The 17,914-nt window shown below is 37.2% G+C and overlaps 1 protein-coding gene across 1 annotated transcript; it reads right to left on the reverse strand.

Moving 5' to 3' along the window:
• Window positions 1–11,598: 11,598 nt before the first annotated feature.
• Window positions 11,599–13,189, reverse strand: LOC149944415 (deoxyuridine 5'-triphosphate nucleotidohydrolase-like). The gene is made up of 3 exons (XM_090176348.1): window positions 13,012–13,189; window positions 12,753–12,943; window positions 11,599–11,709 (listed from the first exon to the last, which is right to left on the reverse strand). Exons 1-3 carry the CDS (start codon window positions 13,187–13,189, stop codon window positions 11,599–11,601), a joined length of 480 nt encoding a protein of 159 aa, XP_090032474.1.
• Window positions 13,190–17,914: the final 4,725 nt, after the last annotated feature.

Below are 17,914 nucleotides of genomic sequence, written 5' to 3' on the forward strand. Positions count from 1 at the left end.
TGTGAATGTTGAGTTTATGTTATGACGATTGTGGGTGTTGAGTTTGTGGTGTTTGTGGTGTTTGTGTTATGATGGTTGTGGGTGTTGAGTTTGTTGTGTTTCTGTTTGTTGTGTTTGTACGGGTGTTTTCTCTTAAACTTATTCTTATTGACTTTTGGGACGGACCGAGTGCTGAGTGTTATGCAACCACCCACCGTCCAATGGCAGGGTTTCCACCAATTGTGCACGGCTTTCGTCTTAGTATCAATTTGCGATTTGTTGGCGCCTTCAGGTTTTTCTGGATTAAGGGTTTGTCAGGTGCAGATAGAACCGAATTAGTGGTATATAGATTTACTAGAATTCCATTCGGTTGTACGGCGAGCCCATTCTTATTGGCCACCACTACAAAATATCATGCCAAAAAAAATGTAGACAATTTTCCCAAAGCTAGTGCCGTGTTGAATGACGACCTATATGTCGACGATTTAATCTCAGGAGAACAAGAGGTTGCGGAAGTAGATAAAATGATAAGTCAGACATCGAGTATTTTAAGTGAAGCTGGGATGAGATTGAGAAAGTTTCATAGCAACTCCAGAGAAATCAGAGAGAAATGGGGGGAGGATAAAGTTGCCAAAGTTAGCGGAGAACACCCCAACGATAGCGAGAAAAATACAAAAGTTTTAGGGATGACTTGGAATGAAGCGAGAGATACCTTCAGTTTTGACATGAGCCACATGTTGTAATTTTTGTTAAAAAGGGAGAGTACAAAGCGCTGGGTCTTAAGGGCCGTAGCGAAAGTTTTCGACTCCCTGGGTCTATTGTCCCCTTTTACTATCAGAGCGAAGTTGATTTTCCAGGAATTGTGGAGTAAGGGGCTAGAATGGGACTCTCATTTACCGAGCGACCTTTCCCAGAAATTTGAGGCGTGGTGCGCGAAGCTCCCCCACCTGGTTAAAATAGAAATTCCTAGGTATTATTTTGCGAATGAGTCAACTAAAACTGAACCGGAAGTAGAAGTGCACTGTTTCGTTGACGCCAGTAAAACCGCTTACGCTGCCGTTGTTTACTTGAAAAGTGAATACCCAGATGGTCAGGTGCTCACCTCTATGGTAGCGTCGAAGACTAGAGTTGCTCCTCTGCAAACCTTGACATTACCCCGATTAGAATTAATGGGTGGAGTATTGAGTGCTAGGCTTGTTACCAGCTTAATTGAATCATTAGAGTACTCTCCACGGGTGGTTCGAATGTGGACTGACTAGATTATAGTTTTACACTGGGTTCGGGATAATGCAGCGCGGTGGAAACCTTTTGTGTCAAACAGGGTGAGGGAAATTCAGAAGTTAACAGCCCCCTCTTGTTGGAAACACGTTCCGGGTAAAGAGAACCCTGCCGATATACCATCACGCGGTACCACGATTGAAGAGCTGGGAACCTCTAAACTTTGGCTTTACGGACCTCCTTGGTTATCCGATAATAAAAAAGTTGATTCTAATTTAGACGAGGAAAACCCCGATATTAAATTAATTTAGTTAAAATTTAATTATTAGATTCGAATACTCCAAGCAGTTTAAACAAAAAAGCTGCTATTAATGTCACTGGTAGGTACTTAAATACATATAGGTATATTTTAATTTTATAAGTTTTATTTTAATTTTTAAAATATTTTAGATGAAATGTTTATTGATGAACCCATCGTAACAAAACCTCTGAAATTTAAGTCTCCATCTCTAACTTTCATTGCTTCTGGTGAGTTTATAATACAGGGTAAATTGTTGAAATTTATAGTCAATAAAAAAACCTTACATGTAAATTAGATAAAATTGGAACTCCAATTAGAAAAAAAGGGAAAATTCCAAATGACACTCCTCGCAAAATAAAATTGAAAAAGAAGCTGAAAGTAAAATCCACATTGCTCAACCGAAGTAGAAAGCGAATTGCCAATTTGAAATCCAAAATTCCCCAGAGAAGAGGTGACAAAATTCGTTCCTTAAGTTTGGCTGCTGAGGAGTTTCTCACAGAAGACCAGATAATCTTCTTTCGGTCTCAGCTTCTTAACAACAGTCGTTCTAAAAAAGGTCGCCGTTGGACTGATATGGATAAGCAAATTGCATTATCCAAAAACATACCGTCTTTTGACGAAAGTTTTTGCATTGCCAAATCCAAGGACCTTGCGAAAATGACTTGAAGATGTCGTAATTGAGCCTGGGTTCAATGAAAATATTTTTGATTCTTTGAGCAAGAAAGGGAAGAAAATGAGGCCAAGAAACAGAAACTGTGTGCTCCTTCTCGATGAAGTAGCTTTGATGGCAACCTCTCTTACAACCCATCCCAAGACCAGGTTGAAGGATTTATAGACAATGGTGATGGGGATAGGGAGAAAGTTTTGGCGTATGAAGCTTTTGTGGCTATGCTCCATGGAATTTTTCAGCCATGGAAACAAGTAATCAGTTTTTCATTTGCCCGAGGCACTACGAATTCTGGAAAGATGGAAATATATCTTAGGGAATGTCTCTCAAGATTGCAAGTTATTGGCATCAATGTACGAGCAATAATAGCAGATTAAGGTCCAGCAAATAGGTCCCTTTACAACCGATTGCAGTTGTCTGAAGGACATCCATTTTTTTACCATAATGATCATCCCCATCTTCTAAAAAGCCTCAGGAACAACTTTAGGACTTACTTAATGGAAGTATTTGGTAAACCTGTGAGGTTTCACTATGTTGAACAGTTCTTCCAATATGATCGGACAAGACCACTTCGTCTAGCTCCTAAACTAAAAAAACGGCATATTCATCCATCATCCTTCTCCAAGATGAGGGTTAAAGATGCGGCACAGATATTTTCCCACACCGTATCAGCTGGAATGTCGACTTGTGTCACATTTGGTATGTCAAATTGGAAATGTTTTTTTCAGTTATAACATTTGTTTTTGTTAAAACTTTAGGAGTACTTGATGCAGAAGCTGTTTATACAGCAGACTTCATTGCAAGAGTTGACAGAATGTTTGATTCTGTAAATTGCTCTAAATATGACTCCACAAAAGAACTTCGAAGAATGATGACCAAAAATTCCGCGCATCATCAAACTCTTGAAGATTCGATTCAGATGTTGAAATCCATAAAGTTCGAATTGCCGAATAAAAATACCCGTATTTTTTGTGTTAATGGATGGCTTCTCACAATAGAGTCTATTAAAGGGTTGTGGAAGGATTTGCATGCCGAAGGAGCCAATTACATTTTCACAAGGCGATTCACGCAGGACCCACTGGAAATTTTTTTATGTACCATTAGACGAAAAGGAGGGAATAGACAGAATCCGAACGCAGCCCAGTTTCGTGATTCTTTCAAGCAACTGCTTACTCAAGCGTTCCTTATAAACAGTGAAGGTCAAAATTGCGAATCTGACTTTGGAGAAATATTGCTCACCTTAAAATCCCTTAAAAATAAACCACCCGCAGAAAATTCAAATGCTGTTATTGAGGAAGCATCCCTAAATTCTACTAAAAAACAAAGAGTATCTGGTCTAAAAGAAATCGACGAAAACGCAGTTGCCGAGGCCTTTGGAACTGCCTTAGATATGAACGCTTTGACCTATGTCATTGGTAGTGTCATAAAAAAGGTCAGGGATTCGCCTAAATGTGAAAGCGATAAAACAATTTGTAGATTTTTTACGGAATCGGAGTATTTAGAAGACCAAAATCAAACCTTCACACATTTGAAGGCATTTAGTTACAAAAAAGGTGACTTTGGGGGCTTAACATCTCCTTCTGATGTAATAACAGCTTTCATGCTTCAAATTGAAAACGTTTTCATAAAAATCTTTAATGAAAAGATGCACGAACCGAAAATTTTATGTAAACTCATAAAAGAAGCAGAAACTATTGACGGGGCTGATATGTGCTCAGGTTTTAAAACCAAAATAGTCCGTACATATTTAAAAATGCGCGTATACTATTTAGTTATTTTTATTAATTGGGATATAGCGGAAGAACGGGAAAAAATAAAAAGAAGAAAAAAAGGAAAGAAACCCGATAAGAAAATGTTGAAAGTTACTCATCTAGGGTGTTAGGCACTATGTGTAGGAAGACAGTTTTGAAACAAAAATCCACTTTCACTAAATACTCCTCGGCTTGAACACATACAAATGTTTTCCAGGATATAGTGATCTTCAATGTCAAAATTAAAAAGGGACTGTGTAACACATCGCAAATTTTGGCCAGAGGGAACTTTCACTAAACATTCCTTTTCACGCTGATTTCTATCAATCATTTCAAGGATATACTGATCCTTCAGATGTCTTTGGTCTTACATTGTTCGGATATAATCCTATTGTATCTTGATTATTAATAATTTGCCTTGAAGCTGTGATAAATCCCTATCAAGTGGAACAAATAGGTGACCCCACTATGAAAACACTCAAAAATCTTGAGACATTTTAATAGTGTTAACGATGTTCCGACTGATATAATTTCATTCTCTATAATATACACTATGTGTAAGGCAAATAGTTTCAAACATATTTTAAACCCAGGCTAGTAGTAATCGTGTTTGTCTCAGTAACTCTTATATGAATTTGAATGTCTTAAAATAATAACAAAATAAATGACCAGTGTATTGCTATTATCCAATTATTTTGGAAATACATCATCTGGTTCAACTTAAAAAGTTTGTCTGCTATTTTATTACATTATATTGCCCTAAAATAAAACTAGAATTTAAAGAGTTGATATTAGATATTTTGTAGTGAATATTTGAAAAAAGGCAGAAATTTCATGGATTTAAAAGACTGATATTGTACTGAAACTAAAAATCGAATGATTTTTAACACTTAAACTTATTTGATTCATAACCATAAAAATTGCTATAATGCTTGAGTCATAAATAAAAATCAGTAGAAATATCCAATAAATTCAAATTTCGTCACCCTTTTTTTTTTCAAAATAACATATTGCGACGTTCAATAAGGTTGAGGAAGATAATAAGTTTATTTATAACGAAAAGGAACACGACTGAGTAATAATTTAGAATAATAATAAAAGATAAACGCGACGTTCAGGTCTTGTAGCGGGGACGGAAGATTCTTGGACGAAAATAATACTTTGGCTTAGCGGCGATTTCGGCGGTTGAACCTTCTCCTTCCTTCTCCGGACTTAAACCTAAAACCCCTTCTTTTCAAACCTCCTCTAACCGTCGTTTTTCCACCTCGCTCGAGCGCTCGTTCTTTAATCTCCTCCCCACGCTCTCCGAAGCGCGCGGGCTCTTCACCGATCTCGAATCTTGGGAAAGGTTCTTCTCTGAATGCGTCACAATATGCTTTATTTTTGGTGCTTTTTCAATTCCCAAAACGAAGATAGATGGCAGGGATGTGCACCTTTTTTTGTTCATTCCGCCAATACTACGTGGCGCTAGGTGTTAAATTGTCAACCTTTCTATGATACAGAGACGCCAGTCTATGTAGCGATGGCTTATATAGTCTTTGGTTCGTGTATATAAATATTCTTGTATTTCTTCCAACAAAGGATGCGAGGAAAGTTGTCGGGGGCTCGTTGGAATTTGAGTGAAAAAGTGGGTTTTACCTCATTACTGACTGCGACTGAAGGTCGCCAAAGGGGAGACAAAGCCCCAAGAAAAAGAAGCGAGTCATTGGGAGCTTTCCTCGGTCCCTCGAAAAGAAAGGCAAACCAGAATTGGTTTGAAAGCCCACTGTGCGGGTATAGGCATCGTGCGCCTCTAAATTTTTCGTATCTTGAAAATTTGTAACTGTGTGCTCTTAGTTATTAAACTTGTGTTATGTTTTTAAATTGTGGAGTAAATCTATTACGCGCATAATTACGTGCCAGTTCCTAGTTATTATTTAAGTGCCGTTAGAATTCGATGTTTCAGTCCGTTGGATTTTAACTTAAGTTTAGCTATCGCAATTAAAGCTACGTTGGACCAAAGTAAAAGTAACAAGCATGTATAAGAATTGCCTGCTCCGATTTGGACAAAATATTATGTCTGGATTGTCCTAAACCGCCATTAATTTCAGCCATTTAGAGCTCGGCGAAACAGAAATTAACCGCTAAAGTTTTGATAAACCATAAAAATTACTATTAACTGTTTATCCATGGCTATTATCCACGGCTACATAGCAATTTAACATGTAAAATAATCGGGTTTTTTTCGGATAATTTTCATTTGTGGATAAAAATAAATGAAGTGATTATTTCTTATCCAAACGCCGAGCTCTACACCCATTTCGTGCCATGCTCTACTAAGCACTTCACTATAGTGATCAGCGCCTTAGGTTGTATTTCGGTAACTGGTTCAGAACCATGGCGGATGCCAAAGAAGATTTCCTCCGTTTGATCCTGTCGTTCGACGAGTGTTCCTTTGGAAGGGACTGCCCATTTACACGCCAGAATAACCATATGTGGAGCGATGTAAAGCCGCACTGGGGATTTCCACATCACGATCAAATACCATTCCGCTTGAACGTCTGGGCAGGTCTACTAGGAGATCGGGTCATTGGGCCATTTTTTTCTTCCGGATGGGCGTTTCTACGAAAGAAGTAGCAGAAGCATTGGAAAATGTCCCTTTAGTCAACCTGCCACGCCTTTGGTTTTTGCATGACGGTGCACCTCCTCACCAGGAACGAGATGTGGTGCAATAGCTTAACATTGAGTTGTCTGAGCGTTGGTTTGGGAAGAATTGTCCAGTGCGATGGTCTCCTAGGTCCCCAGATTTGACACCGCTGAACTTTTACCTGTGGGGATTCGTCAAGGAGGAAGTAAACAAGACGCCAGTCACTAGCTTAAACAACTCGCGCCAGAGAATCATTGCAGCGTTCCAACTCGTTACTCCAGATATGGTCCGTGGTTCGTTCCAGAATATGCTTCATCGCGTACGGATTTGTATAGCAGTGGACGGAAGCATTATTGAACCGTATTTGTAACAAACTTTCTGTAATTCCTTATTATAATAATTGCACTTGTTCTTACATTTAATTTGTAAAAGTTAACTCCATTAAGGGTTTTCGAGTATGCTCTAAAACTTACTCATTGAAATTTTTCGTCTACCACCGTGAAAAATTTCACGATTTTTCACAGATATCAACAATCTCCACTAGAGGTCGGCGTTTGAATAAGAAATTATTCAATTATTTATTTTTAATCATAACCGCAAATTATCCAAAAATATACGAAACAAAAACGATTATTTTTACATGTTAAATCGTTGTTTATTCGTATAAAATGTTCATAAAAACAATTAACCCATTTTTTTAAGGTTAATCAAAAATTTGCCGGTCAATTTATTCGTTCCGCCGACCTCTTATCTCCCCCGCGAGAGTACATACTGAAAATTTCACATTTCTAGAAGATATAGGTTTTAAGAAAATGCCTGGGCCGATCAAATGAAGACATCCTGTTTAGGTCAATTAAGAAAGGAAGTCCCCTTTGTTATAATACAGTTTTTATTTTTATAATTTTATGTTATAAACGTATACGACAAGTTTCGCTTTCCCGTTCGGGAACATCATCAGGTCTAAATAATAGCGTTATATAAATTTATATCATTAAATGATAATCAAAAATTATACACAGTTACAAACAATTAAAAATATACAAAATTCCTTAAACAAGTTTATCTTTAGGAATAACAATTTTTACCCCTCTTTGAATTAATAATTTTTAATCCAATAATGCGCAATCGGGTTTTTTGGGTTCGTCATTTCTGTTAAGAATATTGTCGGGCTTTTGTTTACGTTTCTTTGTGATCCCTAAGTATAAGAAGCTGCCTACTTTACGAATTACTTTTATTTCCTCGAAACGGGGGATACATTTCAATTCGGTGGTGTGTTCAGCCAGACCTGATTTGTGAGATCTGTTAGGACGTACGTCAGCATTGTGTTCTTTAAGTCTGATTTTAAAATAACGTTTGGTTTGGCTTATGTATATTTTTACACAAGAACATGGTATTTCATGGACACCATAAATCCGTCAATTCCTCTATTGCGTATGTTGGTGTCGAATCCCCGGTTTTTGGCTATTGCTTTCATGAGTGAGATTTCTTGTTTCAGGAGTTCATCGTTCAAGCCTATTTTTATTGCTTGTTCGATAAAAAAATAAAATGATGTAAGTTTTTGGCCAAGGGGCATCGTATAAACGACGTGTATAAAACGACGGGTTAATTTGGAAATGTACTTTCTTCAACACCGGACTTTCGATAATGATGGCGCATTTTACCAACGCAGAATACGCCGACATGCACTTGATGTACGGACGAGCCGAAGGAAGAGGAGATAAAGCCCGACGATTGTACCAAGAAACTTTCCCTAACAGAAGACTACCGAATAGACGAACTTTCGAAAGTGTGGACCGGTGTTTACGAGAAACTGGTCAACTTCAACCCTCTCGAGGAGTGCGAGACGTTCTACTCCACGTAGAAGAACAGGTAATTATTTGCAATCTCTGTTTCCGCGATGTAGTTTATAACATAGTGTTTTCATTGAAAAAACCATCGGGAATGTTTCAGGTACTGACAATTTTCGATGATGACCCCAGCACAAGTACCCGTCAAGCTGGACGACAGCTGGCTGTAAATCACGTGATGGTCTGGAGAATTCTTCATGGTCATCGTTATCACCCTTACCACTTACAGAAAGTTCAAGCCTTAAGCGAAGCCGACTATCCACACCACCGCAACTTCTGTCAGTGGATTGTGGACAGAGTGCCAGAAGATACGCAGTTCCCAAGTGTCATCTTAGCACGCGATGAGGCCAATTTATCGCGAGATGGTATTCTCAACTTACACAATACCCGTTAGTGGAGCCAAAACCACCCTCACGGAACTGTGGTCGCAGCTCACCAAGAAAAATTCAGCCTAAACGTCTGGTGTGGCATTGTTGGAGACAACTTAGTGGGACCCTATTTCCTTCCGCCAAGATTGAATGGAGAGTCGTACCTGGAATTTCTGCAACGAGCCCTATCAGAGCTTCCGTTAGCGACTAGACATCGGATATGGTTCTTGCACGATGGGGCGCCACCACATTTCAGCCGTGCCGTGAGAGACCACCTCGATGCGACATTTCCTTTAAGGTGGATAGGACGAGGAGGAACTATTCCATGGCCAGCACGATCTCCCGATTTGAACGCTTGTGACTTCTATCTTTGGGGACATCTGAAAGACGTAGTTTATAAAACAGAGGTCCGAGATGTCGACGACTTGCGCCAGCGTATTATCGATGCATGTGAGACAATTCGAAACACACCAGACATCTGGGAAAACGTTCGTCAATCATTTTTACGACGTTGTCGTTTATGAATTAAAGTTCAAGGTGGTCATTTCGAACAACTCTTGTAAATAATGTGAAGGGTGCGTGTAACAATGTAAATAATTGTTCTGTTTTGATAAATAAAAACATACCATTAATTATGTTCTGCTGGTTTTTGTACTATCAAACAAGACTATAGGTTACAGTTAAACGTCGAAAATTATTACAGTCTTGTTTTTAAAGCTTCTTCGTAAATTCACAATCTGGAGTTGCATACTTCCGGACGATATTGTAATGATCTTTTGATATTCGGCGATCCTTTTATCACTTTATCTCTAAAAAACGACCGATCATTTTAATAAAAACTCGTTGAGGTTAACGGTAATAGTTAGTGTAGGGAGCTGTTGGCTTGCAGGGCTTGCCACCACCCTCCTACGCATTGTAACCCGGCCACCTGAATTTAAAGGCTTTAAAAGTCGCTCGATGACTTAGGCCTAGGGTGGTGCCTTGGGTATTAGCCTAGCTGATTATTATTATTATTATTATTAAAAAAAAGACAACAATTGTGATCAAGGCATAAGGATTTCACATTTGCGTGATTTTCGGTGTTGTTTAGGTCAAATTTTGAAAGCTTGTATCTCCTAAACAGTACATTTTAGGACCATGGTTCATTAGACATTTTCAACTCGTATGGACCCATAGAACACATTATAAAAGTTTCGGTACTCTTATCCGTAACACCCTGTATATGTGGATGACATTCTAGCACTATGGCGACAAGGATAAGAAAAATTAAATGCATTCTTAGAATACCTTAACTTACATAGCTGTTATATCCCACATAGAAAACGTGAATAACATCATCGGTAGCGTTTCAGGCCAGGCCAAAATTAAACCCATATCCAAACATCTTGATCGCCATAAAAAAATTATGATGTCTATGAAATACCATGTTCTTGTGGAAAAAAATATATCACCCAAACCAAACGTAATTTAAACATCAGACTTAAAGAACACAATACTGACGTACTTCCTAACAGATCCCACAAATAATGTCTGGCTGAACACACCACCGAATTGAAATATATCCCCCGTTTCGAGGAAGCAAAAGTCATTTGTTAAGTAGACAACTTCTTCCATTTAGATATACGCGAATCATAAGAAATCACAAAGAAACGTTAAAAAACCCGAAAATATTCTAAACAGAGACGATGGACCAAATATACAGATTGCGCATTATTGGATTAACAATTGTAAATTCAAAGCAGATAAAAAAAATTCCCCCTGAAAATAAACTTGTGGAAAAAATTGTAAATTTTTTATTTGTCTGTAACTTTGTATAATTTTTTTACTGATTTTACTTTTAATGTTAAAGACATATAAAAGAGCTTAGCGCTAACACTATAATTTCGACCTGATAATGCTCCAGAATTAGTAGGTTTAAAAAAAATTAAAAATTAAAAATAGAAACTGTATTATACAAAAGTGGAATTCCTTTCTAAATTGAAAGTGATAGACAAGTTAAACTTCCCCGAATGTCTGCTAAGCTACTCAATTTGGTTTAACTAACCTTTTCCCTTAAATAATTTTTGGTACCCCTTAGTCCAAAATACTACCGACAATGAGCAATTTTTTTATATTCAGACCTTGAGCAAATTTAACTTGAAGCATTCATGATATTAATTCGTTTGAAATATATATTAGAGGATATACATGTAGTAAGAGTAAAACATAGTCAATGTGATGTATAGCTCACAAAATAAGAGAGTAGTAAGAGTCTTAGATTGTGCTATTTTAATTGTAATATATCTTGAAAACCTAAATTATTTTATTATAATTTAGAACAAACTCAACATGTGGACATAAAGTCTTTAAGCCATTTCGTTTTAAGGAAAGAGGAAAAACTGCAAATGAAAAAGTAGGTCATAACAAACGTTTTAAATAAATATTGAAATAGGAAAAAAGAATGAAAAATAAAACATTATAAGACAAGGATCCAGCATTATCTTGTGCAAAATTCAATCTTATGCTCTCCTTTATTAGCTATTTCGGCTCCCGTGCGATGCTATAAGTTACGCGAAGCAATCGCGGGCTAATTTCCTTCGTTTGAAAAACAATCACTCTAACCACCTGCCAAAACTCAGGATCTTTAGATGTAGAGTATCGATCTCCCAACTAAGTAGGGGAGGAATGAGATTTTTACTTCGCGTGGTGGAGGTGTGGTCCAAGGTGTGTGTTAAATCTCCATAGGATTTTGCTGGATGAGATGTCTGAATCAGGAGGCTGAGGTGTATGTTAAATTTCAATACCATTTTTGCTGGATGGGATTTTTACTTCGCGTGGTGGAGGTGTGGTCCGAGGTGTGTGTTAAATCTCCATAATGTTAAATTTGCATAGAGTTTTGCTGGATGAGAGTTCTAAATCAGGAATGTCCGAGGTGTGTGTTAAATCTCCATAGGATTTTGCTGGATGAGATTTCTGAATCAGGAGGCTGAGGTGTATGTTAAATTTCAATACCATTTTTGCTGGATGAGATTTTTGAATCGCGTGGTGGAGGTGTATATAATTTTTCCTTTTAGAGGAGGAAATCGTTTTGGTATTATCAGTGCGTGATTAGGGCCAGATAAATATGGTATATAAAGCGCACGACGGGGGGAAACCGGCGCAAATAATTCTCTTAAACTCATCAACTCGGATAAATTATTGTAAAAAGAAAGCTAAGAAAGTGAGTGTTACAACTATAAAGTTGTATTATATACCTATCTGTACTAAAAAGTTGTTCTTTCCCTTAGAAGATGCCGTGTATTATAGATGGGAACTTTTTTCGTGCGAACGGCGAATATGTTGTAAAAGAGGCAGCGTTTGTCATAACGGAAACAGGAGAAAAAGGAGTCTTCCACTTCAAAGCTCCGTTCCCATACGGATACTTAACTAACAAGGATAGACGTACAAATTCATGGATCTCCCGTAATATTTGCGGTTTACTTTGGGACGAAGGGGAAGATGACTTATCAGATGTTTTCGCGCTCATTTCTGCTAAGTCGATGGAGTTTTTCACAAAGGGCTCTGAAAAAAGCGCGCTTTTATCCAAACTTTTAGGATGCAATGTAGGAAATTTGGAAGACAAAGGATGTTCTAAATATAGTTCCCTCAATAAATTCAACCTGGAATTTAATTGTAGATATCATGCTGAAAATAATAATTGCGCGTTGTTTAAGTCGCAACAATTAGCACAATTTTTTAATGAATGTAACAAAACATAATAAAAAAATAGTTTATTTCATTTTAAAAAATGAATATTTTTATTTATTCAAATTTTTTCTATCTACATACAATTAAAAATAAAAAAATGGTTTATTCTATTTTAAAATGAATATTTTTTTTTTTTATTTACATTCAATTAATTTATCCCGCTTGAACCGAAACCTCGACATCCTCTTTCAGTTTCATCTAACCGCTGTCGTTTAAAGAAATCATGTTAAGACTTTTTGGGGGTGTATATTAAATTGAAGTAAACTGACATCACATTCCGTTGCTGATGGGTATATAACACATTCACAAATCAGTTGCGCTATCCTATCCCCTCTTTGAATTTTGTACGCTTCCTTTCCATGATTGATAAGAATAGCACACACGTTTCCGGTGTAGTCCACATCGATTACGCCAGCGAGTACATCGATACCATAATGTAGAGCGAGACCAGAACGGGGTGCTTTAAGATAATGTAATCATAATATTGTAATCATGAAGTAAAATCGAAACTAAATGGGAATTACATACCTATACGGCCGTACGTGCCCCGTGGTACTTTAATGGACAAATCTGTTTTCACCACAACTCTATCTCCAACATCTATTGTATAATCATACGCCGATCTCAAATCCATACCCGCCGACTGTGTAGTAGCACGCGTAGGCGGGAACGCGAATTCGGTTAATTTAACGAATTTAACATCCATTTTAAAACAAAATGAGAGAAAGCGAGAATAACTTTAATTGCTAACGTAAAATATTTTTATACAGGCTCGGAGAAAACTGAAGTCTCTCCCCATAAACATTTATTATAATTGATTTTATAAATAATCAAAAGTGGTTCCGATTAATATGGAATTATCTTATTATATCGTCACATCTTCAACTTAATATTTTTCCGTGGGTTTATTAATCTTTAAAAAAAATCCAATTAAACCGTGATTTCACCATTTGATGAAAAATTGATTTCTATTTGGGAAGTTTCCAATGGTATGATTATATTCTCAAGGATTTAGGTTTTTAGAATAAAAGGCTGTGAATCTCCATTAAATGTATCCATATTCTTCTTCAACCGAGTGGAAGTAACAGCAGTAGCATCATGGCAGAAGCAGCAGTAGACACGAGCAAGACGCAGCAGGTGATTCGCCTTTCAGTGCTTAGAGAGACCGTCGCCGGGATACCCAATTTCCGGTTCGACTTCCAGGCCCTTAAAATTATTGTGGATAACTACAACAATTGGTATAAGAGAAAAAGTTATGTAAACCACACTAAAGAGTACATCGATGTTCACTTAGCCACCCATCACAAGATCAACAAAATCTTTGAGCGGTTGGGACCAGAGTCAAATAAATTTATAAAGGTAGGACCGTTTTTAAATATTATGAAATCGCTTTCTATAAACGTGTTTTTACGAAATTTCAATCAATTAGATTGAACGCCGGATGGTTTGTGCTTCGAAAGAGGAGGCGGAGAAAATGGAGACGGTTCTAGCCGTTTTTAATGGAGAGGGTGCCAGCTCATCAACCCCCGCCGCACCTGTCGAAGAGTTTGAGAGCTTCATTTCTCCAGCGTTAATATCCGCCATCAACGAAGTAAATTCACCCGCCCCACTGGAAAAGAAGAGACGACCGGAAGACGTGGAAAAAAACCCCAAAAAAATTAAAAAAAATATTGTAAATAAAAATCTTGAAAATATCATTAATTCAAAAGATTTATATTAAAACTTATAATAAAGGAGTTTATTATCTGTGATTGAATATATTTATTTCTTAAGTGGTGGGTCTTAATCGAAATAATTGATTAAATTATGTTGATATATAAGGGCTCCCATAAAATTCTTCAATTCATTCACCATTTAAAAACTGTCTAACAGTGATCCAGTTCTCTTGTAGAAAGGTTTTTGTGCGCGATTTGTTCGAAGGAGTTTAGTAGAAAAGATGCTTTAAACCGTCATACTAGGGAGAAGCATGAAAATAAGAAATTTAGTTGCGCAATTTGTGAAAATTCTTTTACACGGAAAGAAAACCTTAACCGTCATTCCCTTATTCATCAAAGGATTAATGATGAGAACGTCGTGGATAAAACCGAGAATTCAGCAACAACCCTCACTTCAATTTTGGATAACAATTCCACCAACTCAGCATCATCGAGTAGAATACTTCATCCCCCTATATTCCATTCCCGTTTATCTCCTTCCCATACCTCACCAACAACTCCTTCGTCCACACCTAACATTCCATCAATCCTCTCTATACCTTCTTCATCCTCATCAACCCTCACCCCCCCTCCTGAACCGCCCGTAAACCGAGGAGATGACATTATAAATTTTGATGAACTTGAGGAGGATATACCTGAATTGGATATCGAAGTGGTGGAAGCTTTGGGTGGTGCAGTCATCAGTTCCCGATACACCCCGCCTGAAAACTTTGTGGAACCACGTATTTTAATCCTGAAAATAAAGGAATCTCTTATCGAATATTTGGAGACCCGTCTTCGTCAGAATGGCATAAAGTGGTATTTTCTTATTCGCGCCCGCTATACGCGTGATGTAGCGGAAGGGCAAACTGTGGAAGCGCACCTATATTTTAGAAGTCAAACTTTCACTTCATTATCACCCGAAGAGTTAGCTAATCAAATCGAGGTAGGTATAGACCGAATCGTGAAAGCTATGGAAGAATTTGAGGATATGGGAAGCGGATTTAAGATTCAGAATATTGAATTTTTTCAAGTTGATATTGTTAAATATTTACCACTTGTTGCTGGGACATATATGGAACTCCCTGACAATGTTAAGAGTACCAAAGGTGTGCTTAACGTGAGATCTACAGATGAAAAGTGTTTTTTGTGGTGTATTTTAGCTCATCTACATCCCGTTAAAGATAATCCAAATCGTGTTACTAATTACAAAGGGTATGAAAACGAGATAGATTGTTCAAACATCACGTTCCCATTCGTATTTAATCCCTCAAAGCTTAAAGCTTTTGAAAAGAAAAATGACTTGTCAATAAACATATTCGCATATGAAGATGGTGTTTTCCCGCGCTATATAAGTGACGTGAAAGTGCTAGAAGGTCGTCAGATTAATCTTCTGTTTATCACTGACGAGAAATATCACCATTTCTGCTTAATAAAAAGTTTGAGCAGACTTTTATCTAAATTCACGAATCACAACGGACGAACATTCTACTGCCACTATTGTTTACACCGATTTTCCGGTATCAATTGTGAGATAAACCATCATGAATCTGAGTGCAGCGTTCACGATCCACAACGTATTAAATTACCATTCAAAGAACCTATTTTAAAATTTAAAAAAATTGAGATGAAACAGAAGGTTCCATTCGTAATCTACGCTGATTTCGAATCGATTCTGAATAGGGTAAATACGTGTTTTCCTGATTCAAAACTATCGTCCACGACTAGAATACAGGAACATGTAGCTTGTGGATTTAGTTACGTTGTTGTTGGACCTAACGGTAAGAAAAATATATATATATTTTTTTTTCATACAGATTGTTTATCGCAAATAATTCCGTTATAGGAGCTAACCCCCCCGTTTGTTATCGGGGCGAAGACGCGGTGGATGTTTTCCTAGAAAGTTTGAAGCTGGAGGAGGAGTACATTCAAGCCGAATTAAAGGGGAATATTCTAATTAATCTTTCCTTGGAAGAGATTGAGGAAACATATAATTGGGATAAATGTCATATTTGTGAAGAGTATTTCACTAGTGAGGACACACCTGTTCGAGACCATTGTCATTATTCTGGTATTCAGTTCTACGTTTGATAAGGAAATAAAATGAATGTTTTTTTATTTATTTATTTTTTTTTAGGGCAATTCCGTGGTATGGCTCACAATGAATGCAATTTAAGACTTAAAGTTGTGAAGTTTATCCCCGTTATAATGCACAACCTTTCGAGGTGGGGGAAAGATTTTCATACATTCTCGAAACCACCGTCGAAACAGATTGATTTTATTTTTTAATGAATTTCAGATACGACGCTCATTTGATAATGCAACGAATTGGTATTCAAAAAGAAAAGAAGCTTTCCTGCATCCCATCAACCACGGAAAATTATATCAGTTTTTCTTTCGGATCATTGAGGTTTCTGGATTCCTACAGATTTCTAGCTGACAGTCTCGAGTCTTTAGTAGTTAACGTTGCCAGGAAAGGAGCTAACCATTTCAAGATTTTAAATAGTTTTTACCCACCGGAACAAGTAGAACTGCTCTTACGTAAACAGGGTTATCCTTATGAGTATATGGACAGTTTCGAGAAATTTAACGAAACACAACTACCACCGAAAGAAGCCTTCTACAGTTCGCTAACTGAGGAAAATATTTCTGATGAAAAATACAACAACGTGGTAGACGTTTGGAGGAGACTCAATATTCAAACTCTCGGTAAGTTCTAAAACAAATATATAATAGTTTTCAATCATATCTTATTTTTTGTTTAATTATAAATAGGAGATTTGCACGACCATTATGTGAAGGTTGATACTCTTCAGTTAGCGGATGTCTTTGAAAACTTTAGAGATATGGGGATAGAAGATTTCGGATTAGACCCCGCACACTGTTACACAAGTCCTGGCTTTTCATGGGAGAATATGTTACCCATGACCAAAGTTAAATTGGATTTGTTCTTAGACCCTGATATGAATTTATTTATAGAAAAGGGGATTCGTGGTGGTGTTAGCATGATATCTCACCGCTTTGCGAGGGCGAATAACCCATACCTCCCCGAAACATACGACCCTTCAAAACCTAACAATTACATAATGTACCTAGATATAAATAACCAGTATGGTATGGCTATGTCTTATCCTTTACCTGTTTCTGGTTTTACAACAAAACCTCTTAGAGTATACTAAAGGGATTATTTTAAACTGCTCTGATGATTCCCCAATCGGATATATTTTAGAGGTAGACTTAGAGTACCCGGAAGAGCTTCACGAGGAGCATAATGATTATCCGTTAGCTCCGGAATCGATCAAAATTAGGGAACACATGTTTTCCGAATACTACAATCGTATGATGGAGGAATTGGGCATCCCGATTAAAGACACTGTACCTAAACTAACCCCCAACTTATACGATAGAGAGAAATATGTAGTTCATTACCGAAACTTGAAATATTATATATCTAAAGGAATGAAACTCATAAGTGTTCAACGTATCTTAACTTTTAAACAGGAAGCGTGGCTAAAACCATATATCGATTTTAATACAGAGAAACGAAAAGCCGCTACTGACGAATTTTCTAAAAACTATTACAAACTTTTGAACAACTCGATATTTGGTAAGACGATGGAGAACATACGTAATCGTATAAATTTCTATCTAGTGCACACCCCTGAAATGGCTATAAAGAAAGCATCCTCCCCCACCTTTGAAAAGTTCACAATTTTTCACAACGAACTCGTTGGAAT

The sequence above is a fragment of the Leiobunum rupestre genome, chromosome 5, assembly GCF_980474605.1.
Source record: "Leiobunum rupestre chromosome 5, qqLeiRupe1.1.hap1, whole genome shotgun sequence".
NCBI classification, from domain to species: domain Eukaryota; kingdom Metazoa; phylum Arthropoda; class Arachnida; order Opiliones; family Sclerosomatidae; genus Leiobunum; species Leiobunum rupestre.